At 34.5% G+C, this 25,337-nt stretch overlaps 1 protein-coding gene across 7 annotated transcripts in view; it reads left to right on the top strand.

Moving 5' to 3' along the window:
• RPAP2 (RNA polymerase II associated protein 2) overlaps positions 1 to 25,337 on the top strand; it is a 98,719-nt gene that overhangs the window by 36,673 nt on the left and 36,709 nt on the right. For all 7 annotated transcript variants that reach the window (XM_060625401.2, XM_060625405.2, XM_060625404.2 and 4 more), the window contains exons 7-11: positions 30 to 65; positions 2,517 to 3,456; positions 9,373 to 9,455; positions 12,527 to 12,607; positions 23,468 to 23,536. In XM_060625401.2, the coding sequence (XP_060481384.1) occupies positions 30 to 65; positions 2,517 to 3,456; positions 9,373 to 9,455; positions 12,527 to 12,607; positions 23,468 to 23,536 (1,209 nt within the window). The remainder of the gene's footprint in view (positions 1 to 29; positions 66 to 2,516; positions 3,457 to 9,372; positions 9,456 to 12,526; positions 12,608 to 23,467; positions 23,537 to 25,337) is intronic.

The following is a 25,337-nucleotide window of genomic DNA, read 5'->3' as shown; positions in this document are numbered from 1 at the left end:
CAATTTTTTATTCCTATGTTTTGTCACAGGGATCCTGATTTTCAACTGCTACAGGAAGGACAAAGGTATGGTTGAATCAGTATTACTTACCTTCTATATATTTATGTTAATAGAAACATTAAGAGTAAACCAGGTGATACGAGCTCTTGGACTTCCTGTGTTGATGCATGAGGTAAGTGCCCATTTTAGCCCACACAAAGAAATATTTGCCTTGTACAGCTTTTTCTTTTGTGATAGTAAGATGATGTGTTTGATCTGTGTGATTTATTGTACAGCTGTTCCTACAATGAAGTCTAATTGAACCTGTTGAAATATGACACAAACATAGCTTCCATGTGAGATACTGTGCTTCTTTGTCAACTAGATTATGCCAATTACATTTGTTGAAAGGTTTTTCTAGTCTTATTTTATAGGATTTCAAAGCTTAATATGCCAATTATGTATTATTTGGAAGAGTGTCTAAAACATTAATAGAAAAATTCCAAGTTGTGATATTTTTCTTAACTGTTCTTGAGGTGTTGCTTGCCCAATCGTGACTATTTCTCAAAACACATTCTTATATCTTTTATCAGCATAAATTTTCCTGGTTTTTAGCCACTATTTTAGTACATGGAATTGAACACAAGTAAGAGATATTTATTTATTGATATATATTTTAAATTTATAGCTTCAAAGTAATATAGAAAAATATAATTACTTTAAAATTCCAAGAGAAAGTATGAAACCTATGAAAGTCAAATTGTTCTAATTTTTTTTAACATTATGCTTACTTCAGGTACAAGAGACAGTCTCGTGGCTATATAGGTTAGATTCTAACTAAAAAATGGTATCTAATACTGAATGAACTTGTTATCTTTTCTTTATTCCCATCCACAACCTTACTGTTTTTTTTTTTTTTTTATGTTTTATTTATTTTTGAAAGAGAGAGAGGAAAGCGCAAGCAAGGGAGGGGCAGAGAGAGAGGGAGACACAGAATCCTTAGGCTCTGGGCTCTGAGCTAGCTGTCAGCACAGAACCTGACACAGGGTTCGAACGCACCAACCGTGAGATCATGACCTGAGCCTAAGTTGGACAGTTAACTGACTAAGCCACCCAGGCGCCCCCACAACCTTACTTTCAACTCTGTTTTTCTTTTTCTTTCTTTATACTTCCACCAAGCATGCTTTTTTTTTTTAATGTTCCATTATTTTATTTTAGTCTATTTTTTTAATCATTTAAAAAATGAATATCCTTTTGGGGGAGCAGTTTTAAGTGTATAGAAAAATTGCTTGAAAAGCAGAAAGTTCCTACATACCCTCACAATTCCCTGCCCCCACTCACACAGAATTATTATCCTAAAAGAGTTCTTTTAAAGTTCTGATATGTGCATTTGCTGGAGAGTTTCTCACCTAACATTTCCTATCTCAGGTTTGTATAGACAAAGCTACTCTTTTCCTTCACCTTTTCATAATTCTTAATCTTTTTAAAACCCAGTTGAAAATTGAAGCAGGGCGCCTAGGTTGCTCAGTTGATTAAGTGTGTGATTCTTGGTTTCAGCTCAGGTAATGATCTCATGGTTTGTGGGATCGAGCCCCACGTTTGTGCTGACAGTGTGGAGCCTGCTTGGGATTCTCTCTCTCCTTGTTCTTAGTCCCTCCTCCCTCTCTCCCTCTCTCTGTCTCTCTCAAAATAAGTAAACATTAAAAATTTTTTTTAATTAAAAAAAATGAAAATTGAAGGAACATAGTCAAAGGGAAAACTACTGTCTTTTATTTTTAGCATTCTATAATAACTCTGGGTTTTCAAATACAATATCTTTCATTGGCAAATATTAATTTTCTTTATTAATTTTATTTTTTGCTAAGACTTTCTTGTGATTTTTATCTATGGAATTTTCTGTATAACTATCAACCATAATTGGGAAAGGTTTAAACATGTCTTTTTATCATGTTATCTTTCAAAACCTAAACAGAGTTTCTGTAATACATTTTTTTGAGAAAGCAGGAATGAGGTTTTCAAAAGAAAACCTTTTTTTAAAAAGTATATATAAAATAGTCACAGAACAGTAACAGGCAGAGGCACCTGAGTGGTTCATTCGGTTAAGTGTCCGACTCTTGATCTCCACTCAGGTCTTGATCATCAGGTCATGAGTTAAAAAAAAAAAAAAAGAAAGAAAGAAAGAAAGAAAGAAAGAAAAAGAAATGTAACAAGCAAAACTCAAAATAATTCAGTAGGATGGAATTATCAAGGTTTTTTTTTCTTTTTGCTGTACTCCTTTAACACTTTAAAAAACGGGAAAAAAGAAGATGGTAGAATTATATCAAATAAATAAGATGCAGAGAAATCATAGATTATATAGCATTCTTTGAAAACGTGTATATGTGTATATGTGTGTATCTACGGAAATATATATATATATATATATAGATAGGTATATATATATAATCTATAGGCAATGCTTGAAAGTTACAAAATATAAATAACTGTGGGACGTTTTGCTTTTTCATTATAGTTATTTTGTTTCTTTCCTTCTACAGTGGCCATTCTGGAAAGGAAGTACAGCTATGCACTAAGGCCATTAAAACATCAGATATTGACAATCCTGGACATTTTGAGAAGCATTATGAATCTAGTTCTTCTAGCACTCATAGTGACAGTAACAGTGACAATGAGCAAGACTTTGTTTCCTCCATTCTACCAGGAAACAGACTGGTAGATACAATGGGTGTAAGTCCAAAGCTGCACAAAAAAAGCATAATGAAAAAGAAAGCTGGCCATAAAGCTAACTCCAAGCATGAAGACAAAGAACAGACAGTAATAGATGTCTCTGAGCAGCTAGGCAATTGCACATTAGATAGTCAGGAGAAAGCTGCTGCTTGTGAACTTCCTTCACAGAAAGTAAGTACTCAGATTTCTCCAAATAGTCCTTTGCAAGAAAAAGTAGAAGTTTCAGAAAATTCTGAAAATAAATACAGTAGTTCAAAAGTAACTCTAGTAGGTATAAGTAAGAAAAGTGCTGAGCATTTTAAGAGAAAGTTTGCCAAATCAAACCAGGTTTCTAGATCAGCATCTAATTCAGTGCAGATGTGCCCTGAAGTTGCAAAGGCAAACTTACTTAAAGTCCTGAAGGAGACTTTGATTGAGTGGAAGACAGAAGAAACTTTGAGGTTTTTGTATGGCCAGAATTATGCTTCTTTGTGTCTGAAACTCTCTTCAGCCCCTCTGGTTAAAGAAGAAGAACTTGATGAAGATGACATAGACTGTGACCTAGACAGACATTCTCCTTCCCTGCAGGGATCTCAGAATAGCTTGGATGAGTCTTTACCTTTTAGGACTTCAGATACAGCCAGTAAACCACTACCAAGTTATGAGAATTTGAAAAAAGAAACTGAAACCTTAAATCTAAGGATAAGGGAGTTTTATAGAGGACGATATGTTTTGAATGAAGAAACTACCAAATCACAAGACTCAGAAGAGGTATGTCTTAATGATGATGGGTTTTGGGGGCACCTGGGTGGTTCATTCAGTTAAGCATTAGACTCTTGATTTCAGTTTAGGTCATGATCTCACAGTTTGTGAGATCGAGCCCAGCGTCAGGCTCTGGGATAACAGCCTGGAGCTTGTATGGGATTCTCTCTTTCCTCTCTCTCTGTCTGCCCCTCCCCCCACTCATGCTTTTTTTTTCTCTCTCTCAAGATAAATAGACTTAAAAAAAAAAAAAGATAATGAGTTTTCTATGCTGCTAGCATATGAAACACTCACCATAGCAAACCTTGGAACAGGAGTAATACTGAAGAAATAATTGTTAAATTTTCAAGTTTGTTTAGTTCAGTTTTTTGTTTTCAAATGCCATCCCTAGGGACTCCTTGGTGGCTCAGTCAGTTGAGGGTCTGACTCTTGGTTTTGGCTGTGGTAATGATTACATAGTTTCATAGGTTTGAGCCCCGCATCTGCCAGTGCAGAGCCTGCTTGGGATTCTCTGTCTCTCCCTCTCTCTGCCCCTCCCCTGCTCGTGCTATCTCTCTCTCTCTCAAAATAAATTAATTTTATTTATTTATTTTAATGTTTATTTTTGCGACAGAGAGAGACAAAGCCTGAGCAAGGGAAGGCCAGAGAGAGAGAGATACAGAATCCGAAGCAGGATTCAGGTTCTGAGCTGACAGCACAGAGCCCAACGTGGGGCTCGAACCCACGAACCATGAGATCATGACCCGAGCTGAAGTCAGAGGCTCAACCAGCTGAGCCACCCAGGCGCCCCTAAATAATTTTAAAAAAATTTTTAAATGCCATCTCCAGTAGTGGCATAATTGTTTTCCAAATAAGTTGAAATTCGCTCCCAGAAAATTTCACAAATGTGTAATATTTTTCTCCAGTATAGAAATAGCCTAGAATTGGGGGACAGAGTTTTCTTTAAAACCTAGTTCTTCATATAATATGTAGACTCTCTGAAGAGGTTTATTTATTTATTTTTGTACCAACAAATATTCTTTGTATTTCAAATTTCTGCATGGGGTATATATCTTTGTATTTTATTTCCAATAGAACTGTATACAGTGGAGTAGACTTACTCGCTGAATGGTAAAGTATTTGGGTATTATTTAGCAAGCAGGCCAATTTAAAATAATATTAATGAAAATAATAAAGGAGACTTATTGAGAAATAATGGACATAAGAGAAAATAGAGCATACCAGGTAAACCTAGGTTTTAGTATTAGCTATGTCATTTATTACTGTATGAAAAGTTGGTCTCTTGAGTCTGATAGCTTTCCTTGCTCACTTGTTAAGAATTTAAAAAATAATGTATGTAAAGCATTTATCACAGTGCCTTAGATAAAATTGATGCTCAGTAAATAGTAATTCTCTGTAGAGACTAAATGTCTCTTAGGCGGGGTTCTCACAGTATTTCTCTTACCTGTTTTTGGTTTGATGTGTAGCTTGGGAAATGAAGTTATTTGGCATGAAGAGGAGTACGTGATAACCTTATTTTTATGACAAAATTTTGTTACTAAAGATTTGTGAGTAAATGTGGCTCTAAATTTAAGAACACATTTGGAGATTTAGAAAGAGGATGAAAGTGGAAATAGAGTAAAAGTTTAGAAATTTCTTATATAGAATGCTACCTAGCCTAGTACTATATTTTGAATCACTTCAACTGTATTATTAGATAGTATTCATAACTTTTGTAATAAGCTTGAAGAAACCTGATCTCTGTCACTCAGCTGCATAAACTACCTTAATATAACATTCATTTTATCATTTTTGTGTTTATAAGCTTTAAACAGGAAAAATAACTAAGAAAGAAAATGAAAATTGACTATTCCTTTGTTGCATAACATTAAAACTTTTTCGTTCATGTAAAATACAGATAGTAAGTGTACAACTCGTTGAATTATCACAAAAGAACACAGCCTTGTAATCATTACCCAGGCCAAGAAATTTGAGTAAAACAGAGGCCCAACTATGTCTCCTCCTGATTATATCCTCTTTCCAAATTGAATAACTATTATAATAACATACATTAGTTTTGTCAGTTTTGAACTGTATTAAATGAATTCACATAGTATATATTCTTTGGTTTTCAATTTATTTCATGCAACATTATGTTTGTGAGTTATTTATGTTGTTCCATGCGGCTATACTTCATTCTTTCATTGCTGCATAGCATTCCCTTATAGAAATATATCCCAATTTATTCATATTAATGGGCATTTAAGGTTTTCCATTGTGGGGCTGTGGTGTCTGAGCTTTCTTGTTTATATCTCTCTTCTAAGGTATAGGTATTTATGTTGGGTATGTATATCATTTTGGGGTCATAATATATGTGTATATGCAACTATACTGGATAATGCCAAACAGTTTTCCAAAATGTTTTTGCAGGTTTATATTCCATTGCCACTATATGAGAGTTTCCATGACTCCACATTCTTTACCAGTACTTGATATTGTTACTTTTCATATTTCTGGTGGTATTACTTTTTGGTTATAATACATTTCTCTGATGATTAATGAGTTGTGCACTGTTTCATTTGCTTTTTGACCTTTTGGAATGTCTCTTTTGTTAAGTATCTTTTCAAGTGTTTTTCTCATTTATCTGTAGAAATATCCAGGTATTTTTTTCTTACTGATTTTGTAGGAATTCCTTATTCAGGATTCAAACCCATTTTTAATTGAGTGTATTACAAATATTGTCTTCTACTCTGAGACTTGCCTTTTCACTCTCATTAATGATATCTTGAGTTCAGTTTATTAATTGTAGCCTTTAATGACTTTTCTAAGAAAATAATCTTTGTTTAGCCCGGGTTATTTCATCTTCTAGAAGCTTTGTTTTTCCTTTCATATTTAGATCTGCAATTCACTTGGAATTGATTTTTGTTTATGATGAGAATGGGTCAGATTTCATTGTTTTCCTTTGAGAAAATGTGTTTACATTAAAGTTTGAGAAGCACTATTGATTTTTGCAGGGTGGGGGGTGTTGTTCATTAGTTACTGAGAAAGATGGGAGAGATGGGTCAGAAATCTGTCACCATAATTATGGTTTGATTATTTTTCCTTTTAGTTTAGTGAATTTTACTGTTAGTATTTTGAGACCATATTATATGGTGTTAAAAAAAAAAAAAGATTGTCATGTCTTCCTGGTAAATCAAACCTCAGTATTATGGAGTGACTTTTCTCTACATCGATGATTTTTTTCTCTTTTACTCTACTTTGCTGGCATTAGCATTCTTCATTAGTATTTTCAAGGACTATCTGCTTTTACTTAGGTTGGTAATCTTTATTATGTGGAGAATTTAGCCTATTTACATTCAGTATCCTAAGTGATATGTTTGGGCTTAAATCTCATCCCACTCATTGCTTTCTGCTTGTCCCACCTGTTCTGTGTTCTTTCTCTCCTTTCTTTCTTTGAATTAAATATCATTATTTCATTGTTTACCCTCTGTTAGCTTGTTTGAAATGTTATTTTACTAATCATTAAGTGGTTACTGTAAAGAGTAAAACTTGAATTAACTGAATTATTATAAAAGTCTAATATAAGTTAATTTTTTTTGCTTCCTTAACAGTCCCTTAGAAACTTCAATTCTATTTACCCTCTCTTTCCTTATGTGCTCTTGTTGTCTATTTTTATTCTCTCTGTATTTTTTTTAATATATTTTTTTTTTATGTTTATTTACCTTTGAGAGAGAGAGAGAGCACAAGTAGGGGAGGGGGAGAGAGAGAGCGAGACAAAGAATCCATAGCAGGCTCCAGGCTCTGAGCTGTCAGCACAGAGCCCGATGCAGGACTTGAACCCATGAACCATGAGATCATGACCTGCGCCGAAGTTGGACACTTAACCAACCGAGCCACCCAGGCGCCCTTTGTCTCAGTATTTTAAATCATGTAAGATTATTTATAGTCAATATTCAGTTGGAGTTACCCAATTAATTACTCTTCTATTGTTTTTCCTTCCTGCATCTCTATTCTTCCATTACAGATTATTTGTCTTGGGCCTGAAGAATATCCTGTATTTTGATTAGTGCAGTTTGCTAATGATAAATTTTCTTAGTTTTTGTCAGAAAATTCTTTATTTTACTTTCATTTTTGAAGGACATTTTTCTGGGTATTGAATTCTAGATTAGCATTTTTTTCAGGCAGCTGAAAATATTTCTTTGTCCTTTGGCTTTCATTTATTTGTCTTATTGCTACTTCTTTGAAAATACTGTTTTTCTTCTGTTAGCTACTTTTAAGATTTTTTTGTCTTTGGTTACTGTCAATTTTAGAATGCTTGGCCTACATGTGATTATTATTGCATTTATTCTTTTGGCACTTGTAATACTTGAATCTTAATTTGGTTTCTTTATCAGTTTTGGAAGAGTCTCAATTATTATCTCTATAGATACTTCTTCTGTCTCATTCTTCCTTTCCTCTCTGTCTGGTACTCCAATTACAGACACGTTAATCTTTTCCACTGTATCTTCTGTGTCTCATATTCTTTTGTGCTTTGTATTATGTATGTATGTGGGAGGGGGTGTTAGGTGTGACTGTGCTTTATTCTGAATAATTTCTAAATCACTATTCTCTCTTCAGTCTTTTTTACTATATTATTAAATATATTCATTAAGTTCTCACTTTAGAATACTGTATTTTTCAGGGTGCCTAGGTAGCTTAGTCAGTTAAACATTGATTTCATTTGGTTCAGGTCATGATCTTGGTTTGTGAGTTCAAACTCCACGTCAGGCTCTGTGCTGACAGCACAGCACAGAGCCTGCTTGAGATTTTCTCTCCCTCTCTCTGCCCCTCCCCTGATCACATGTGCATGCATGCTCTCTCTCAAAATAAGTAAATTTAAAAAAAAAAAATACTGTATTTTTCAGTTTGAGAATTTTCCTTTGGTTCTTTTATATAGTTTTCAGTTCTCTACAGAAATTTTCAGTCTTGTCATTTTTCTCTAAATACATCAACATAGTTATTTTGAATAAAGCTGATAACTTCATCGTCTGGATTCCCTGGGGGTTGTTTTCCATGGGCTAAAGTTTCACATTTTGACCATGTTGTCTTGTTTTCTTATTGCTTTATTATATGGCAAACATTGTATATTAAAAATTACAGATAATTTGAGACTGAAGTTAAAACAGATTTATGTTGGCTTCTAGCAGATGATTTGTAGTTGTCCCACATCTTGCTTAATCCAGTCATGGATTAAAATGATTTAAAGCTGGGCTTCAGTCTCTGTAAGAGCCAGTCTGTTTCCTATTCATTCTTAGTCTTAGTAGTCCTTCTAAGTCAGGCTTTGGGGGAGAGAGTTGTCAGTACAGTCTCGGCATTCCCCAAGCTCTAATGCTTATTAGAAGATGCTCAAGTTCTCAGTATCTGAATTGCTTCTTTTGGAATTAGTCACTGCCTGTCTGGAATTACCTTCTCTAGAATCTCTGGCCATAATTATTTACTGCCTTGTTAGTTCTGTGATGTTTTCAAACAAATATGGGTATTTTCCCAGTGTTTTTTCAGTTCTCAGCAGGAGAAATGGTTTGAATTACCTTGTCTGCCATTTCTAGAAGTGGAATTCCCCATAATATATTTATACTATTTGCTAATTTTAAAACTTTAATCTCCAACATTTGTAGAGCATTTATCAGTTTACACATTTCTTTCATGTACATTTTCTCATTTAATAAAGAAGGTATTAGCATCCCTTTATACAGATGAGAAAACACTCTAAAAAGTAGGCATATAACTTAAGTTTACATCAACCTAATGACTGAAGCAATACTCAAATTTAAATCTTCTAATTCTCAAGTCTAGTTTTTATTCTGCCATTCCCTAGGTGTAAACTTTTGTTTTAATGTTTATTGTTCTTATCAGAGAAAGAATGTACGTTTATGATTTTGCTTTGTTTTGTTTAAAAATGTGATTCAGCAAGATCCCACCTTTCCGCTGATAGATTCAAGTTCTCAGAACCAGATTAGAAAACGCATCGTACTTGAAAAGTTGAGTAAAATGTAAGTATGTAATTGTCATTCCACTTTTACAATATTTTGAATTAATTTGGTATTTGTAGGTTCATAATTTAGATTAATTTTTATCCTTCAATTTTGAACAGTTTGAAAAATGTGAAAAGTTTACATGGATGTCTTTGCCTGAGAAATTGGAATTTTTAAGATATATTGCCAAGGAAATATTGAAATTAAGTTTTGTGCAGAAGACACAGAAGCACATAATAGAAGTTGAGAATATGGGAGTAGAAAACCAAACTATGTCACCTCCACTTAATAATCCAGTGAAGTCAGGGAAAAAATATCAAAGCTAGACCATTTAAATACTGATTTGTGGTATATGTGTTATATCAGTTTCACATGTGAATGAAACTTTATGAAGTTTTAACGGTCTGTTAACTCACTCTGCATACATATTTATTTATAGAACCATTTCACACTCAGCAACTTAAGAGTTTTTGTTCAAGTCAACTTTGCACTTTAGTTTTAAGCTTCCCGTTGTGGAAATTATTTTTCTTGTAATTGCCCAGTGATGAATGACATTTAAAAAATTGTAATCTTGATTTGTCTTTCAAAGGAAGTTTGAAAAATCTTTTTTCCAGAGGTGTAAGAGCTGTCTTGAACTTTTAAATCTCCACTTTCTTTCTTGAGGAGAAAAACGTAAGGGTGTTTTCAGTCATTGTTTAAGGTGTGCATATGGATTAGGGGCACCTGGCTGACTCAGTCGGTACAGCATGTGACTCTTGATCTCAGGATTATGAATTCAAGCTCCATTTGGGTGTAGAGATTACTTAAAAATAAAATCTAAAAAGTGTGCATATAGATTAGTCTTAATTTTGTAGTAGTTCAAAACTAAGAAAAACATAATCTTCTGGAAGCCTTGGTATTTTGAGCAGCTTGCTTCTCTAAGTTTTACATTTTAAATAATTATTTAAATTAATATTTGTTGAGTGCCTATTATGTTAAGCTTCTCATAGACAGTAAAGCTGTTTTTAGTTTTGCCTTTTATATGGTCCTATACTTAGACATTGTTTCTGTGTAATATTAGGTTAGAAAACAGTAAAAGTCACCATCTGTCTGATTCATAGGACAAGAAGATATCAATCCTTGACTGTAGTTATATAGATTTTAAACGTTAGTATGGATTATTGATACTGGTATGTAATCAGTAGATAAGGATTTATCAGAAAATAATTTTCTAGACATTTCAGCTAATGAAAGGACCCAGTTTTAAATTTAAGACCACATAGCTATGCCATTGAAGGAATTCTATTCCTCCTGGGTTTTGGCTGCAATAGAAGATGACAAAAGGAGCCCTGCCAGAAGACCAAATTATTGATAATAGCTCAAGAACTAAATGTGAGAAGAGGTGGAATAACTTTAAAGAGAAAGAAACACAAAGAACACTAAAAACAAAATAATTATTGACACAGAGGTTTTTTTGGTTGTTTATGCAAGTAGTTGAGGTTTTCTTTGTTATAAAATGAAGATATTTTTTAAAATAATAAAAAAATAAAAATAAGACCTTTTGGTTTTTGATTAGAACAAACCAATTGTAAACAGACTTTTTTTTTTTGTTTTTGGATAACTGTAGAAAATGAAATATGTACTGGGTATTAGGTGATATTAAGGAAGTGTTAATTTGGTTAGGTATGATCATTTTATTATGATTTTGTAAGAACATGCTGTTGTATTTTTTAAAAAAGAAAGAAAATGCTGTTGTATTTAGAGATAAATAAGGAAATATTTAGGGATCAAATTACATGTCAAGGATTTACTTTTTTTAAATTTTTTTTTAATGTTTATTTATTTTTGATAGAGAGAGAGAGAGAGAGAGAGGGAGGGAGGGAGGTACAGAGAGAGAGGGAGATACAGAATCCAAAGCAGGCTCAGGCTCCAGGGGTCAGCACAGAGACCCATGTGGGGCTGGAACTCACAGACTGCAAGATTATGACCTAAGCCAAAATTGGTACCTCAACTGACTGAGCCACCCAGGTGCTTAGGAATTCACTTTAAAATGGTACTGGCAAGGAGAGGAAAGAAGGAAGAAAAAATGCAGTAAATATAACAAAATATTGGGAGGTTGAATTTGGAAATAGATATAGAGTTGCTGTTGCTGTTTCCTCTGTTTTGAAATATATCTGAAACTTGCATAATTAAAAAAGTCATACATACTTATTGCAGCAGATTGAGGCAGTGCAAAATTGTATAAGAAGGAAGATAACCTATAATCCCTAGTAATGTTTTGATGTTTATCTTTGATGTATACATGATGTATGGTGTGTGTATATTCATTCCCTTTGGTTCTCTCTGTTATAGTATAAACCTGGAAGGAATGAAACGTGTTTGAAATACACAGTATGTCAGATACAGTATCATTATATATAAGTTTTTATAAAAATGGGACAATACTCCATAGGCATTTTTCACTTAATATACCATATTTTTCCACATTATAAATACGTAGATTTATATTAAAGGTTTTATTATATTCCATTATATGGAATATTTGTATATCATAATTATATGTGTATATCATTATTTATGATCATCTGTTGATGGACATTTGTTTCCATTTTTCACTACTAAAAATATTTCTGCGTAAGCAACTTTTTTATGTTATCTGATTATTTCTTTAGGATAAATTTTTTCCTAGTAAAACTCTTGGGTCAAAGACTAGCTGCATTTAAAACGTTAACATATATTGTCAAGTTGCTCACTAAAAAAGTACTAATTTTTACTCCGACCATAAGAATTTAATAAGGAGAAATAGGCCACACTCCTAACTTAGTCTAATATTCAAAAGTAAAGGTAAGAAAAACCCAAGACCAGAATACAGATAGTAGCCAAAACAATGTTTCTCAGTGTCTCGTACTGTAGCATAGACTGTGACTTGGAGTGTGGGGTTATTATGAATTATATCCTTATGACTTCTCAGCAGTCAGATCCTAGCTTAACTGCCTCTACCTAAGTGCCATTCTTACGTATGGAAAATCCAGACTTAGGCAAACCTCAAAGAGTATGTGTGTATAATTAAATTATATTTTAAAAGAAACGTAATTTTTTTTTATTTTCAGAGTGCCTGGACTTTTGGGGCCTCTTCAGATCACATTAGGAGATATTTATGCACAGCTTAAAAATCTCGTTCGAACTTTCAGGTTGGTGTTAATATTACAGTTTTCCTTCTTAGTTATTTTGACTTCATGCAGCTGTCTTGCAGAATCCATAGGTAGACTGTGTTACCCACTGATATATCACAGCCGCTAACTCAGGAAATAAATGGGTAAGCCCTGGCATGCTGCCATGGCCAACTGCTCCATCCTAGGAAATCCTGTGGGGGCTAGACTAATAAAAAGCATAGCTCCTGGCTGGGTTTGCCCACAGTGTTATTGAACAAACTTGGATAAACTCATCCTAAAAGGAGCCAATAACCGAAAAGCATTTGGAAAAGAGAAAGGAAGAGATTTATTTTGGGTGCCAGCAGCCAGGGGAGGTGGCAGGCTTAAGCCTTAACAACAAGCCTCTCCACCAACAAGCACACCTAGAAATTTATAAGGAGAGGTTTTGAGGGATACATGCAAGAAAGCAGGCAGGGAGCATATAATAATGGGTCAGGGTTGGTATGTGTTCAGCCCATGATCGTGGGCAGGGAAGGAAGGGGTCATGTGGGGTGTGGTCTTCTAGCATTCCTTTGCTATCAGGCTTTTCTGGTTGGGCAGTTTGTATGCTCTGGGCCTTTGCAAAACACCTTCATCAATGTCTCAAGAAAGTGCAATATGAAAAAAATACAGTAAATTTTAATTAAAGCATGTTTTAACTGTTGGGGTCTGTAGATGAGCAAGAGGGCTTTCTAACAAAGGCATGAATAAAGTAAATGCTTACCTTCAGTGTCTTAGATCTAAGAATAGTGCTCTGTTTTCTTCTCCACTAAACATGACTTTTATCTTTTATTAAATTCAATACCTTATTTGTTCAGACTTTGAATATAGTTAGTTTTGGATAGTTTATTTATAGAATAGACTAAAATTAAGAAGGAAAATAAGGTCTCACACAAAGGTGGTTAGCCAGGAATATACTGGATCTTATTCAGTAAATATATATCTGATGACCAGCACTGTGGTAGGCACTATGAGCAATACAAAAGAAACATTATGCCCACCTCAAGGAAGAACTCTCCTGTTAGAGGATAACTTGAGCACTGTGAACAGTACAAAACCATGGGTAATTTAATATTGAATTGTGTGGAACAGATTTGAAGTGATAAAAAGTATTAAGAAAGAAAGAATAGGGAATATCAATTGTGAAGTAGAGTTGGGATTTTTCTAAAACTATCAAGGTAAAAATATTCCCAGGCTATATCTGTATTCTCTACCAAGAAGCATAAGGATAAACCTCTAAATATGCTATTGGTAGAGGTGCACCAAATACACATTTCAGCCAAATGCCAGTGACCAAATATGAAAAGTAGTATTTGCCAGTAGCTAAAACCAGATAGCACCAACATAGACCAAACTTCTAGAGTAGGAGAATCATTTCATCCAATAAATAAATTATCACTATGGTTTATTGTTATCAGAAGTAGCAATATTTTAGAAGTTTAAAATTAAGGTACAGAAATAATTTCTTGGCATTGTCAGCTATTAGATTTCTCTTGTAGTCACTGTACCCTATACCAGTAATACCAAATATCCATTCACTTTCAACTAATGCGTGTAAAAACAACACTGACCTTTTTGTGTGCCAGAAAGGGATTCAGAAAACTGTTTTTCAATAAGGTGTGTACTAGCAGGATCTAAGATTCATAGTTTAGACAAATCTCAAAAAACTTTATCTTCCACCTCTAAAAAGGATCATTTATACCACTTCATGTTTAAATACTTAGCTTTGTAGACTCAAGACTACAGGAGGGTTTTTTTCTTTCTTTTTTTTTTTTTTCTTTTTTAATATTTATCTATTTTGAGAGAGGGAGAGCACGAGCAGGGTAGGGACAGAGAGAAAGAGGGAGAGAGAGAATCCCAAGTTAACTCCTCACTGTCAGCACAGAGCCTGATGCGAGGCTAGATCTCACAAACCATGAGATCATGACCTGAGCCAAACTCAAGAGGTGGACACTGAACTGACTGAGCTACCTAGGTGCCTGAAGAGTTGTTTTAAAACATTCTTGTGGAGTCTTTTCCTGTGAAGCCTGACTAAACAGAATGTGTGTGGGGTGCCTCAATTTATTCAACATTTCTGTCTTAACATTTTTATTATCTTAATTAGAGATTACAATGAGATTATTTCATATCTGTTTACATAATTTAGGTATTTTTCAACTCAAGATATTTTAAAGTGACATTTTTTAAATTCATCATCACAAGATGCCAAGAATTGCCCAATAGGAAATCTTGAAAGATTTGTAACTTAAGTGGAAATAAAATTTAAATGTAGCTCTTAAAGCTATTAAAGAACAACCAAGTCAGTTTTTAAAGATCTAATTGGCATTAAACAGTGATTAATGAATTAGGTAGCATTCCATCTAACAAAGAGAAAGATGATCCAAGGGAGTATACAAATTAGAAGGCTTTTATAGGCAGAAATGGGGCAGGATAAGGAAGTTATTAGAAAAGAAAGGATTGTTTCAGGCAAGGTCACCTTCCCTTAGAGGGAAAGGCAAGGGGTCTTACCATGCATGTTACCTCATTAGTGGTGATCAGAAAATTCTAGACTGATTGGTTTAAAACTCTATTCCTGGGAGAGTCTGAAACTACAATTGGTGTTAAGTCTTGGTGGGCTGAACATAAGGAACTCCATTTGGGACCTTTTGTTCCTTTTTAACAATGGTTCTTTTCCTTTATATATACATAATACAGTTCTGCAAAGATTGAATTATGATGACAGGTAATCTCTATTATTCTGTCTTAACCTTATTTGAATTTATATAAACATTTTTTCCAGGGCACCTGGGTAGCTCAGTTGAGCGTTCAACTCTTGATTTCAGCTTAGGTCATGATCTCACAGTTCATGGGTTCAAGCCCCATGTCGGGCTCTGCACTGACAATGAGGAGTCTGCTTGGAATTCTCTGTCTCCCTCTCTCTCTGCCCCTTCCCTGCTAGCTCAGTCTCTCTCTCTCTCAAAAATAAACATTAAAAAAAATTTTTTTTTAATTTTTTTTCCAAGATAACAGCATTCTCCAGAAAGCAATCTATTTAATGTATTTACTCTTTGAATTAACTGTTAATCTATTTAGCTAAATAATTAAAAATTTTTACTAATTGTTTTATACATAAACCTAATGGTTTTCACAGGCATCATTAATTACTGCGACATTTTATTTTTCTGACTGACAAAAACACATAAGGACTTTTTTACTTCATCTAGAATGTTTAGATTTGAAAGTGAATGTTCAGTTAATAACAGTAAATGTGAATGCCATGATTGTTCTTATTACTGAGATTGTTAACACTTATTAGATATCATGGAAACTATGCAATCACAAGATCATTGATCACACACAAATGTAAGAATGCCAGAAGTGATGATCAGATTGGCCTCAGCCTTTGGAAGACTGACTAAATATTTTGCCAAATACCAAGACCAAAGTCAAACTTCTCTGCATCGGTCTTAGTGATGAAGAGAGAGAGGTTTGTTTTCTATCACAGAACCATGCACCCAAAAGAAAAACAAAAGTGTTTTTCAGCTGTCTACACTGATGATAATGTTTGAATAGATGTATACAATGTGAAGTACAACTTTAGGATTTTTTCAGGATTTATCAGGAAGTAAGTATTGTATTAACAAAAAGGATAGCTGAAGGAAGATGAAGACTCTCACTGATTTTTAAAGAAGTTGTTATGCAGTTTCTTGCAAACAGTGTTTATTTAATCACCATTCTAAGGAAACTAGAAAAGTCACTAAGACATATCATAAGAGATATTAGAATGAGACTTTTGATCTTTAACTACAAATACTAATTTTGTGCTTAAGTTTTACTCTGCTCATTTAGAATACATTAACAATTTAATTTACTCTGACTATATTTTCTAGTGCTGTTTTTATATAAATCTAATTGGATATCTTCTTTTTTAAAAAAAAACTATTCATAGGGGCGCCTGGGTGGCTCAGTCCGTTGAGCGTCCAACTTCGGCTCAGGTCATGACCTCACAGTTTGTGAGTTCGAGCCCCGCGTCAGGCTCTGTGCTGACAGCTCAGGGCCTGGAGTCTGCTTTGGATTCTGTGTCTCGCTCTCTCTCTGCCCCTCCCCCGTTCATGCTGTGTCTCTCTCTGTCAAAAATAAACATTAAAAAAAAAATTAAAAAAAACTATTCATAGGTTCTCTGAACTTACTAGAAACCCTTGGAAATATTAGGCTACAAATGCAATAGCTTCTCGGCCTTTTGGCTAAGATCAAGTGTACAAATGCAAGATTGCCCATTAATACTCTCATATGCCCTAGGGATTTAGGAATTTCAGATTGGAAACCACAGTCCAGGCCATTATTTTTGGCCTTCCAAAGCAGCCCCAGTAATAATGTTTGGTCCATGTCAGTACGTGTAGTCAGTATGGTACTCTATGTGCCAGGTACTTGGCATTTACATGTTACTTAATTTCCAAAAATAGTGACATTATCCTCATTTTACAGATAAGAGATGAGAGGTTAAATAATCTCAAATCACACAACTAGTATAGGCATACCTCCTTTTATTACCCTTTGCTTTATTGCTTCACAGATACTGCTTTTTACAAATGGAGGGTTTGAGGCAACCTTCCATTGAGCCAATCTATCCATGCTTTTTTTCTAACAGCATTTGCTCACTTTATCTCTGTATCATATTTTGGTAATTCTCATATTTTAAACTTTTTAATTGTTATATTTGTTATGGTACTCTATGATCAGTGATTATAGCTCACTGAAAGCTCAGATGATGGTTAACATTTTTTAACAATAAAGTATTTTTAATTAAGGTATGCACGTTGTTACATTAGGCATAATGCCACTGTGTATTTAATAGACTATAGCATAGTGCAAACATAGCTTTTATATGCACTGGGAAACCAGAAAATTCATTTGCCTTGCTTTTTTACAGTATTCACTTTGTTACAATGTTCTGAAACTGAACCTGCAATATCTTTGAGGTACACCTCTGGCTGAGTATCCTCTAAAATCAAGAGGATAGATCTTTAGTGTTATCACCACAAAAAAAAAACAAGGGGGGGTGTGAAAATGGTAACTGTATGTGAGGGGATGATAGGTTGATTGTGGTGATCATTTCACGGTGTATGCATAGATCAAAACAAGTTGTACAGCTTAAATATATACAATTACTATGTCGATTATTCCTCAGTAAAGCTGAAAAAAAGTTTTTTTAATATGCCATTGTGTCCCTCAGTAGTCATTAGTATCAAAGATATATAAAAAATAAGTCATTTCATTAATAATTTCTCTGAGATCCCAAGTAAGAACTGTATTTGAGAGGGTTCTGTTACCTATGAAACTAAGTCTTCTGTGTCATCTAAGCTAGCTGAGATGCAGTGTTCATCAGTCCTATAAGAGGTAGCTAACAGACTGCACATAGGGGACTTTCAAATGTCGTTTTCTACTTACAATTTATAAACTATTTTATCACCTTTTTCTGTTATTCCTATTGTGTAAGCCTAGGTCCTTTCCAGTTACTTTCTGCATTATTTACATTAAAATAAAACCTATGTGAAACAATATGATATCTGAGATTTGCTTCCGAAGTATTTACACTAGGGTGATGTTGAATATGGGGTTGTGTAGATGAAACATGATCGTCCAGGAGTTGATCATTGTCAAAGTTGTGATGAGTATATGGAAGTTTTATATATGTGTGAAATTTAATAAAATGGTAAAATCAGCCAAAAAATTATGCATTGTTTTAGTGTTAGGGGATGTTTTAAAAACCTTGATGTTAATTAAGCTAAAAATTAATTAGCTTAATTAAAAATATTTACTCTTTAGTACCTACAGGTCAGTATTTATAGCTTTAATAAAAATTGCTCAAATTGGCTTTGCTGCTTTTTAGGAAATGTCAATTACTTAGAGTACAGAATTACCTCTAATAAGATCACTCATGGGGTCTTCAGATTCTGGTAGGACAACTTCAGCAGGTATATGACTATTTGTAGGCTCAGGCTTCTATGTGAAGTCTCCAAAAAAAATTGCCATATTGACGACAATGATTAATGTTAAGAGATCTTTTCAGTCAATACTGGCAATGGAAAAGAGTTGGCAGAAATAACTATACCTTTCTCTTTGAAATGATAATCAATAATAGGAACTTGTAAAACAGTGATTCTCAAGCTAGTTGTGCATCAGAATTACCTGGGGAGCTTTTAACAGCTGTACATGCCTGGCTCCACCCCTAGGGATTGAGTTTCATTTGTTCAGGTTGGGCCCAGACATCAGTATTCTTTAAAAGTCCCCCAGACGATTCTAATGTACAGCCAGAGTTGAGAGCCTGCTAGAACTTACACATAAAATAGCTTTTTCAGCTCTTTGAAGAATCTTCCCCTATGAATAGAGCTGTCCTTTCTGTTGAATTGCATCACAGTCATTTATCTGGAATGCTACTTTGATTTACCTACCATAGTGGTTTCATCAGAAGTTGCTTGGTAAAGATTCACTGTCATCAGTGTTGGCTCAAGAAACTTTTTCTAAATCAGATTTGAATTAAAATTATATTTTGATACAAAAAGACCTTATCATATTTTCCCCAGTGCCTGAAACAGTGGTATAGAGCAGGCTCTCAATACATTTTTTGCTGGAAGAGTAAATGAATTCATGCAATGTTACATTTGCCTTAACTTAGGGAGATTTGAATACAGTAGAAAAGCAATTTCTGTTTAACTGTTTTTGCCATGTTTCGATTTACATGCTTATCCTTTGACCTTTTTTGGTCATATGCTAGCTTCTGTTTTAGTTGCTACGGACAAAGCAGTGAACAAAACAGACAAAAATTCCTTCTCTCATGGAACTATTCTAATAGAAAGATATGTAAACATTTTAAAACAATATGTGTATTATTATATGGTGATATGCTCTTTCCCCATTTCTCAGTTCATTCTCTTCCTTTTCTCCCCAGAAGCGGAAGAGGGGATGATACTGAGGAGGGAGATAGTTGTGATTTTAGATAGGCTGGTCAGGGAAGACCTCATGGAGAAGATGCCATTTGTAGAAAGATCTAAAAGTTGGTGAGAGAACAAGCCATGTTCCTATCTCTAAAAATATATTAGGTGCAGCAGGCCTGGCTTATTCACAAAATATTAAGGATGTTAGTGAGACTGGAGAAATGAGCAGAAGCAAGAGTAAAAAGAGATATGGTCAGAGAAGTACAGGGCGGGGAGTGGGTGTGGTATAGATTATATAGGCCTCGTAGTTATGGTCATTCTTTCACTTTTCCTCCAAGTAAGATGGAGAGCAGTTGGTTGATTCTGGACAGAAGAATAACATGATATGACATACATTTTTAACAGCAACATTCTGGCTGCTGATTTGAGAATTGCAATAACAATAGATGGGCAGAGGCAGAAAGTCTGTTTAGGATGCTGTCTTGGTAATCTAGGCAAGAAATGATGTGGACCAAGATGAAAGGAGTGGAGATAATAAAAAGTAATCAAATTCTTTTTTGAAGATAGTATCATTGGGATTTGGACATGGGACATCAAGAGAGCCAAGGTTAACCACGGGATTTGTGGCCTGAGCAACTGGATTCTGGAAGGGTTCCATAGCCATCCTATAGAGGTGGATCTGTCTGCAAGAAGACTTGGTTTTGGGGGAAGAAGAGGAGCTCAATTTTATCTATGCTAAGTTTGGAGATGCCTATTAGATAATCAAGTGGAAATGTCAAGGAGATCATTACATACAGAAGTCTGGAATTCAAGGAAAAGATCCAGGCTAGAGATCATAAATTTGAGAATTGTCAGCACGTAGTTATCTAATATTTAAAGCTATGAAATTGGATAATATCACTAAGGGAATGATTATATATAGAGAGAGATGAGAGACCCAAGGGCAGACACCGTGGAGTAATCCAAAATCAGAACTTCTGAAAGAGTGCAGAGTTCCTCCTCTGTAAATTGCCTGCTTATATATTTTGACTGTTTGTTTATTGGCTGGGGATTTTTTTTAAGACTATTTTTTTAAGAGCAGTTTTAAGTTCATAGCAAAATTGAGAAAAGGGTACAGAGATTCCCTATAACACCCCTTGCCTCCACACATGTATAGCCTCCCACATTAGCAACACCCCCAACCAGAGTTACATACTTGCTTCAGTTGATGAGCTTACATTGACAACATCATTATCACCCAGAGTCCATAGTTTACATTAGAGTTCACTCTTGGTGTCAGATAATCTATGGGTTTGGATAAGTGTATAATGACATGTATCCACCATTTATTAACATAGGGTATTTTCACTGCCCTAAAATTCCTCTGTGCTTCACCTATTTGTCACTCCCCCCCACGCAACCCACCCCATTCCACACACCCCTGGCAACCAGTGATCTTTCTACTGTCTCCATAGTTTTACCTTTTCCAGAATGTCATGTAGTTGGTATGTAGCTTTTTCAGACTGGCTTCTTTTCACTTTAGTAATATGCATATAGAGTACCAACACATCTTTTGGGAGTTTGATAGCACAAATCTTTTTAGGGCTGAATAATACTACTAGATGTACCAAACTTATTTTTCCATTTGCCTACTGAAAGACGTTTTGGTTGCTTCCAAGTTTTGGAAGTTGTAAATAGAGCTGCTATACACATCTCTGTGCGGGTTTTTAAAGTCATAAGTTGTTGACTCCTTTGGGTAAATACCAAGGAACATGATTAGTTTTGTAAGAAAGCACCAAGCTCATCCAAAGTTCCTGTACCATTTTGCATTCCCATCAGCAATGAATGAGAGTTCCTATTGCTCCACATCCTTATAACAGAGCCGTACATTTGACTAATTATATCATGATGTCAATGTGGATTTATCAGTTGTAGTAAATGTATGACCTTGGTGAAGTGACTTTGATTTAGCATTTGGTTTTGTCAGTGTTCAGGATTTGGGCCATTGTAATTAGTGTATAGTATCTTGTTTTAAATTGCATTCCCCTTGAGATGTGATGTGTCTTTTTATGTGCTTATCTGTCATTTGTTTATCTTTGATAAGTCTGTTAAGGTATTTGGACTATTTTGTAACTGGGCTATTTATTTTCCTACTGTTAATTTTTAAGAGTTCTTTGTATATTTTGGGTAACCATCCTTTATCAGATGTTACTGGCTGGTTTTTTTTTCTTTACTGATTTATATCACTTTTTTATTTGGAGTAATTTTTCCAAATGCTTTATGAGAAACTAAATTACTACAATGTATATTGTTGTCATCAATTGCTGAGTGATAGAGTTAGATACTGATTTTAAAAACTTTTTTTTGACAAAGATCTAGTCTTCGGGTGTGGAGTTTGGTGAGCTCTTTATAGATTTTGGATACTAGCCCTTTGTCCAATACATCATTTGCAAATATCTTTTCCCATTCCGTTGGTTGCCTTTTAGTTTTGTTGGTTGTTTCCTTTGCTGTGCAGAAGCTTTTTATCTTCATAAGGTCCCAGTAGTTCATTTTTGCTTTTAATTCCCTTGCCTTTGGGGATGTGTCAAGTAAGAAATTGCTAACCCAGTAAAGAAATGGGCAGAAAACATGAATAGACACTTCTGTAAAGAAGACATCCGGATGGCCAACAGGCACATGAAAAGATGCTCAACGTCGCTCCTCATCAGGGAAATACAAATCAAAACCACACTCAGATATCACCTCACGCCTGTCAGAGTGGCCAAAATGAACAAATCAGGAGACTATAGATGCTGGAGAGGATGTGGAGAAACGGGAACCCTCTTGCACTGTTGGTGGGAATGCAAATTGGTGCAGCCACACTGGAAAACAGTGTGGAGGTTCCTCAGAAAATTAAAAATAGACCTACCCTATGACCCAGCAATAGCACTGCTAGGAATTTACCCAAGGGATACAGCAGTGCTGATGCATAGGGGCACTTGTACCCCAATGTTTATAGCAGCACTCTCAACAATAGCCAAATTATGGAAAGAGCCTAAATGTCCATCAATTGATGAATGCATAAAGAAATTGTGGTTTATATACACAATGGAGTACTACGTGGCAATGAGAAAGAATGAAATATGGCCTTGTGTAGTAACGTGGATGGAACTGGAGAGTGTGATGCTAAGTGAAATAAGCCATACAGAGAAAGACAGATACCATATGGTTTCACTCTTATGTGGATCCTGAGAAACTTAACAGAAACCCATGGGGGAGGGGAAGGAAAAAAAAAAAGAGGTTAGAGTGGAAGGGAGCCAAAGCATAAGAGACTGTTAAAAACTGAGAACAAACTGAGGGTTGATGGGGGGTGGGAGGGTGGGGAGGGTGGGTGATGGGTATTGAGGAGGGCACCTTTTGGGATGAGCACTGGGTGTTGTATGGAAACCAATTGGACAGTAAGCTTCATATATTGAAAAAAAAATATCTAGTCTTATAATTTATTGTCAACTCATTTCTATAAATTATGGATTATAACATTTCTTCATTGCCTCCTGCCAGCCTACCACAAGGTAGAAAGATACTAAAGATGAATTAAAATCAGAAATTGCTTATTACCTTGTTAGCTTATTTAATGAAATGTTGATTAGGGGAAAATACAGAAGATATGTTTATAGGGAAGTGGGTGTATATTTTAATAAATCATGCAATTTAGTTTCCCATGTTGGTCCTATACTCCCATCTTGTCTAACAGTAATATTATTATAAATATATAAAAGTAAGACTGGAGCACTTTCTTTTGAGATGGTCATTATCCACTACTGAAGATTAAGCCACAATATGCTATTGACTCTATCAAACATAAAAAGAATAGAAAATAGTGCTCTTTGGACACATGATGTTATAAATCTGATTTTATCTAAAAATAGAAGGTTCTTATATTTAAATGTAACAATCCTTTGGTAAACTTTATCTTCCTGTCTTACAGGTTAACAAATAGAAATATTATACACAAACCTGCAGAGTGGACCTTAATTGCTGTGGTGTTGTTGTCATTGTAAGTACTATTTCAGATTTTAACTCTAAATACTAATTAGAATTTTGATTGGGGAAAAACAAAGTTGTTCATTGATTTTATAAGCATCATGAGAAAAGATACCTCTATTTTGTGCCTTATTTTCCTTTCCTATATGATAAAATAACTAGTGTAAAGTGATATGCCAGTATTTTCACAAGATTTAATTATTCTCTGTATATTTTTTACCATATTTTCTTCCAAAGGCCTTTATCTTTGCAAATATGATTTGTTATATTTTGAAAGAGAACAACTCCATGTGGAATATATATGGAATAGCCCTTTAATTTCATTTTTAACAATGCATTTTTATTAACATTGAATGGGCCTCGTTTTATAACTGTAATTTTACCAACATATCCAATGCTATTTCATTTGTCTCAGCATTTTATGATTAATCGCTTTGGGAAAGTTTTATTTTCCAAACTAATGTACATCTTTAAAATCAAACAGATTAAAGGAACTAAAGTAGATAGTACAGAAGCATATATAAAACATTTAATACTCATTCACCTTTTAAGAAATCACTGGTGGTTTCTAAAGCTGTCTCTCGGTAGGGTTAAAACCTTCTAGTAAGTGTAGTGTTTTTCAGCTTGAATTGCAAGTCTTCTTTTGAGGACCATTCATTACTGCATTACTGTTGCTACTTGGAGCTTGTTAAGTCATCGAAGCCCATAGGACAGTGAATACTTTACTGGACACTCATAGGTCAAGAAGTGTTATGAGCCAACCTCATAGCATCTCCAGCCCTGCTCTCTCTTTCTTGATATTTCTTCAGTCTGACATGTTACTCTGGCTTCACTGTCCCAAGGAAGGCTGTGCTGGGAGGCATTAGAGTAGGCTTCAGTGAGCCAACATCTGTGTCACCCAACCAAATACAACTCACAGGATTCATTAAATCAGAACACAGAAAATAACTTTACTTGAATGCCTTGATAATAAATTTTTTATCAGCCGTAAGAACAAATCTTTTGTCATTTCTACTATTCAGTGTCCCAGTTGAATTGGTTATTTGTGAAACAGATCTTATTAATATTTTAGAAAGTTCTTTCCATTTTATGAAATTTGTAAATATTTTGGTCACTGGCAAAAAAAAAATATATCAGTAACTCTGCTCACCCACCATATCCTATGCCTGCCAATAAACCCTCATAGATAACTGTTTAACTGTACTTCTGCAATTCATTATACTAAAGAGGAAGTAACTTTTTTGGTTGACAAGTCACAGGCCTGGGCCAAGCAGTAATCTCAGAATCTTGCTTTCTAAGCCAGTAACTGGAAGTATTATCTTAATGAGCAGCTGCTTACTGAAGACACACATTATTAGGTCCTACTTTTTTTTTTTTTTTGTATCAAACTCTTGACACATATTGTCCAAAATGTATAGCAATGAACAAAAAAATTATATAAAATGAAATAATAAAGACTGCTGTTAAAATTTCAAATTATTCCCTACAAAAATAAACCTCTAGTGTTTGATTTCAATGTGGCACAAAATATTGAAAGCTTTGCTAGTTGTTTTATGCACTGACTTCCCTAACTTTGGATCTAGTATAGGGAACCTCTTATTTCAAGGGTCAGTGACCCATAAAAATAGTAACTTAGTTGAATTCAAGAAAGAGACTGCACATCTTAGTTGCATTACATGTTGCACGTTACACAATCAGTCTTGGGATAGCAGTAAACCCTGTTTCCTTTTCTCATTCACCTTAAATTCTTACCTTTCATTATGTGTTAACCACTATGTAGATCACCTTTCTTTCTCCTAATTCTTTGTCCTTTT

This window comes from Panthera onca, chromosome C1, assembly GCF_046562875.1.
Source record: "Panthera onca isolate mPanOnc1 chromosome C1, mPanOnc1 haplotype 2, whole genome shotgun sequence".
NCBI lineage: Eukaryota > Metazoa > Chordata > Mammalia > Carnivora > Felidae > Panthera > Panthera onca.
The sequence above is the reverse complement of the archived record's forward strand: the minus strand, read 5'-3'. Positions and strand labels throughout refer to the sequence as shown.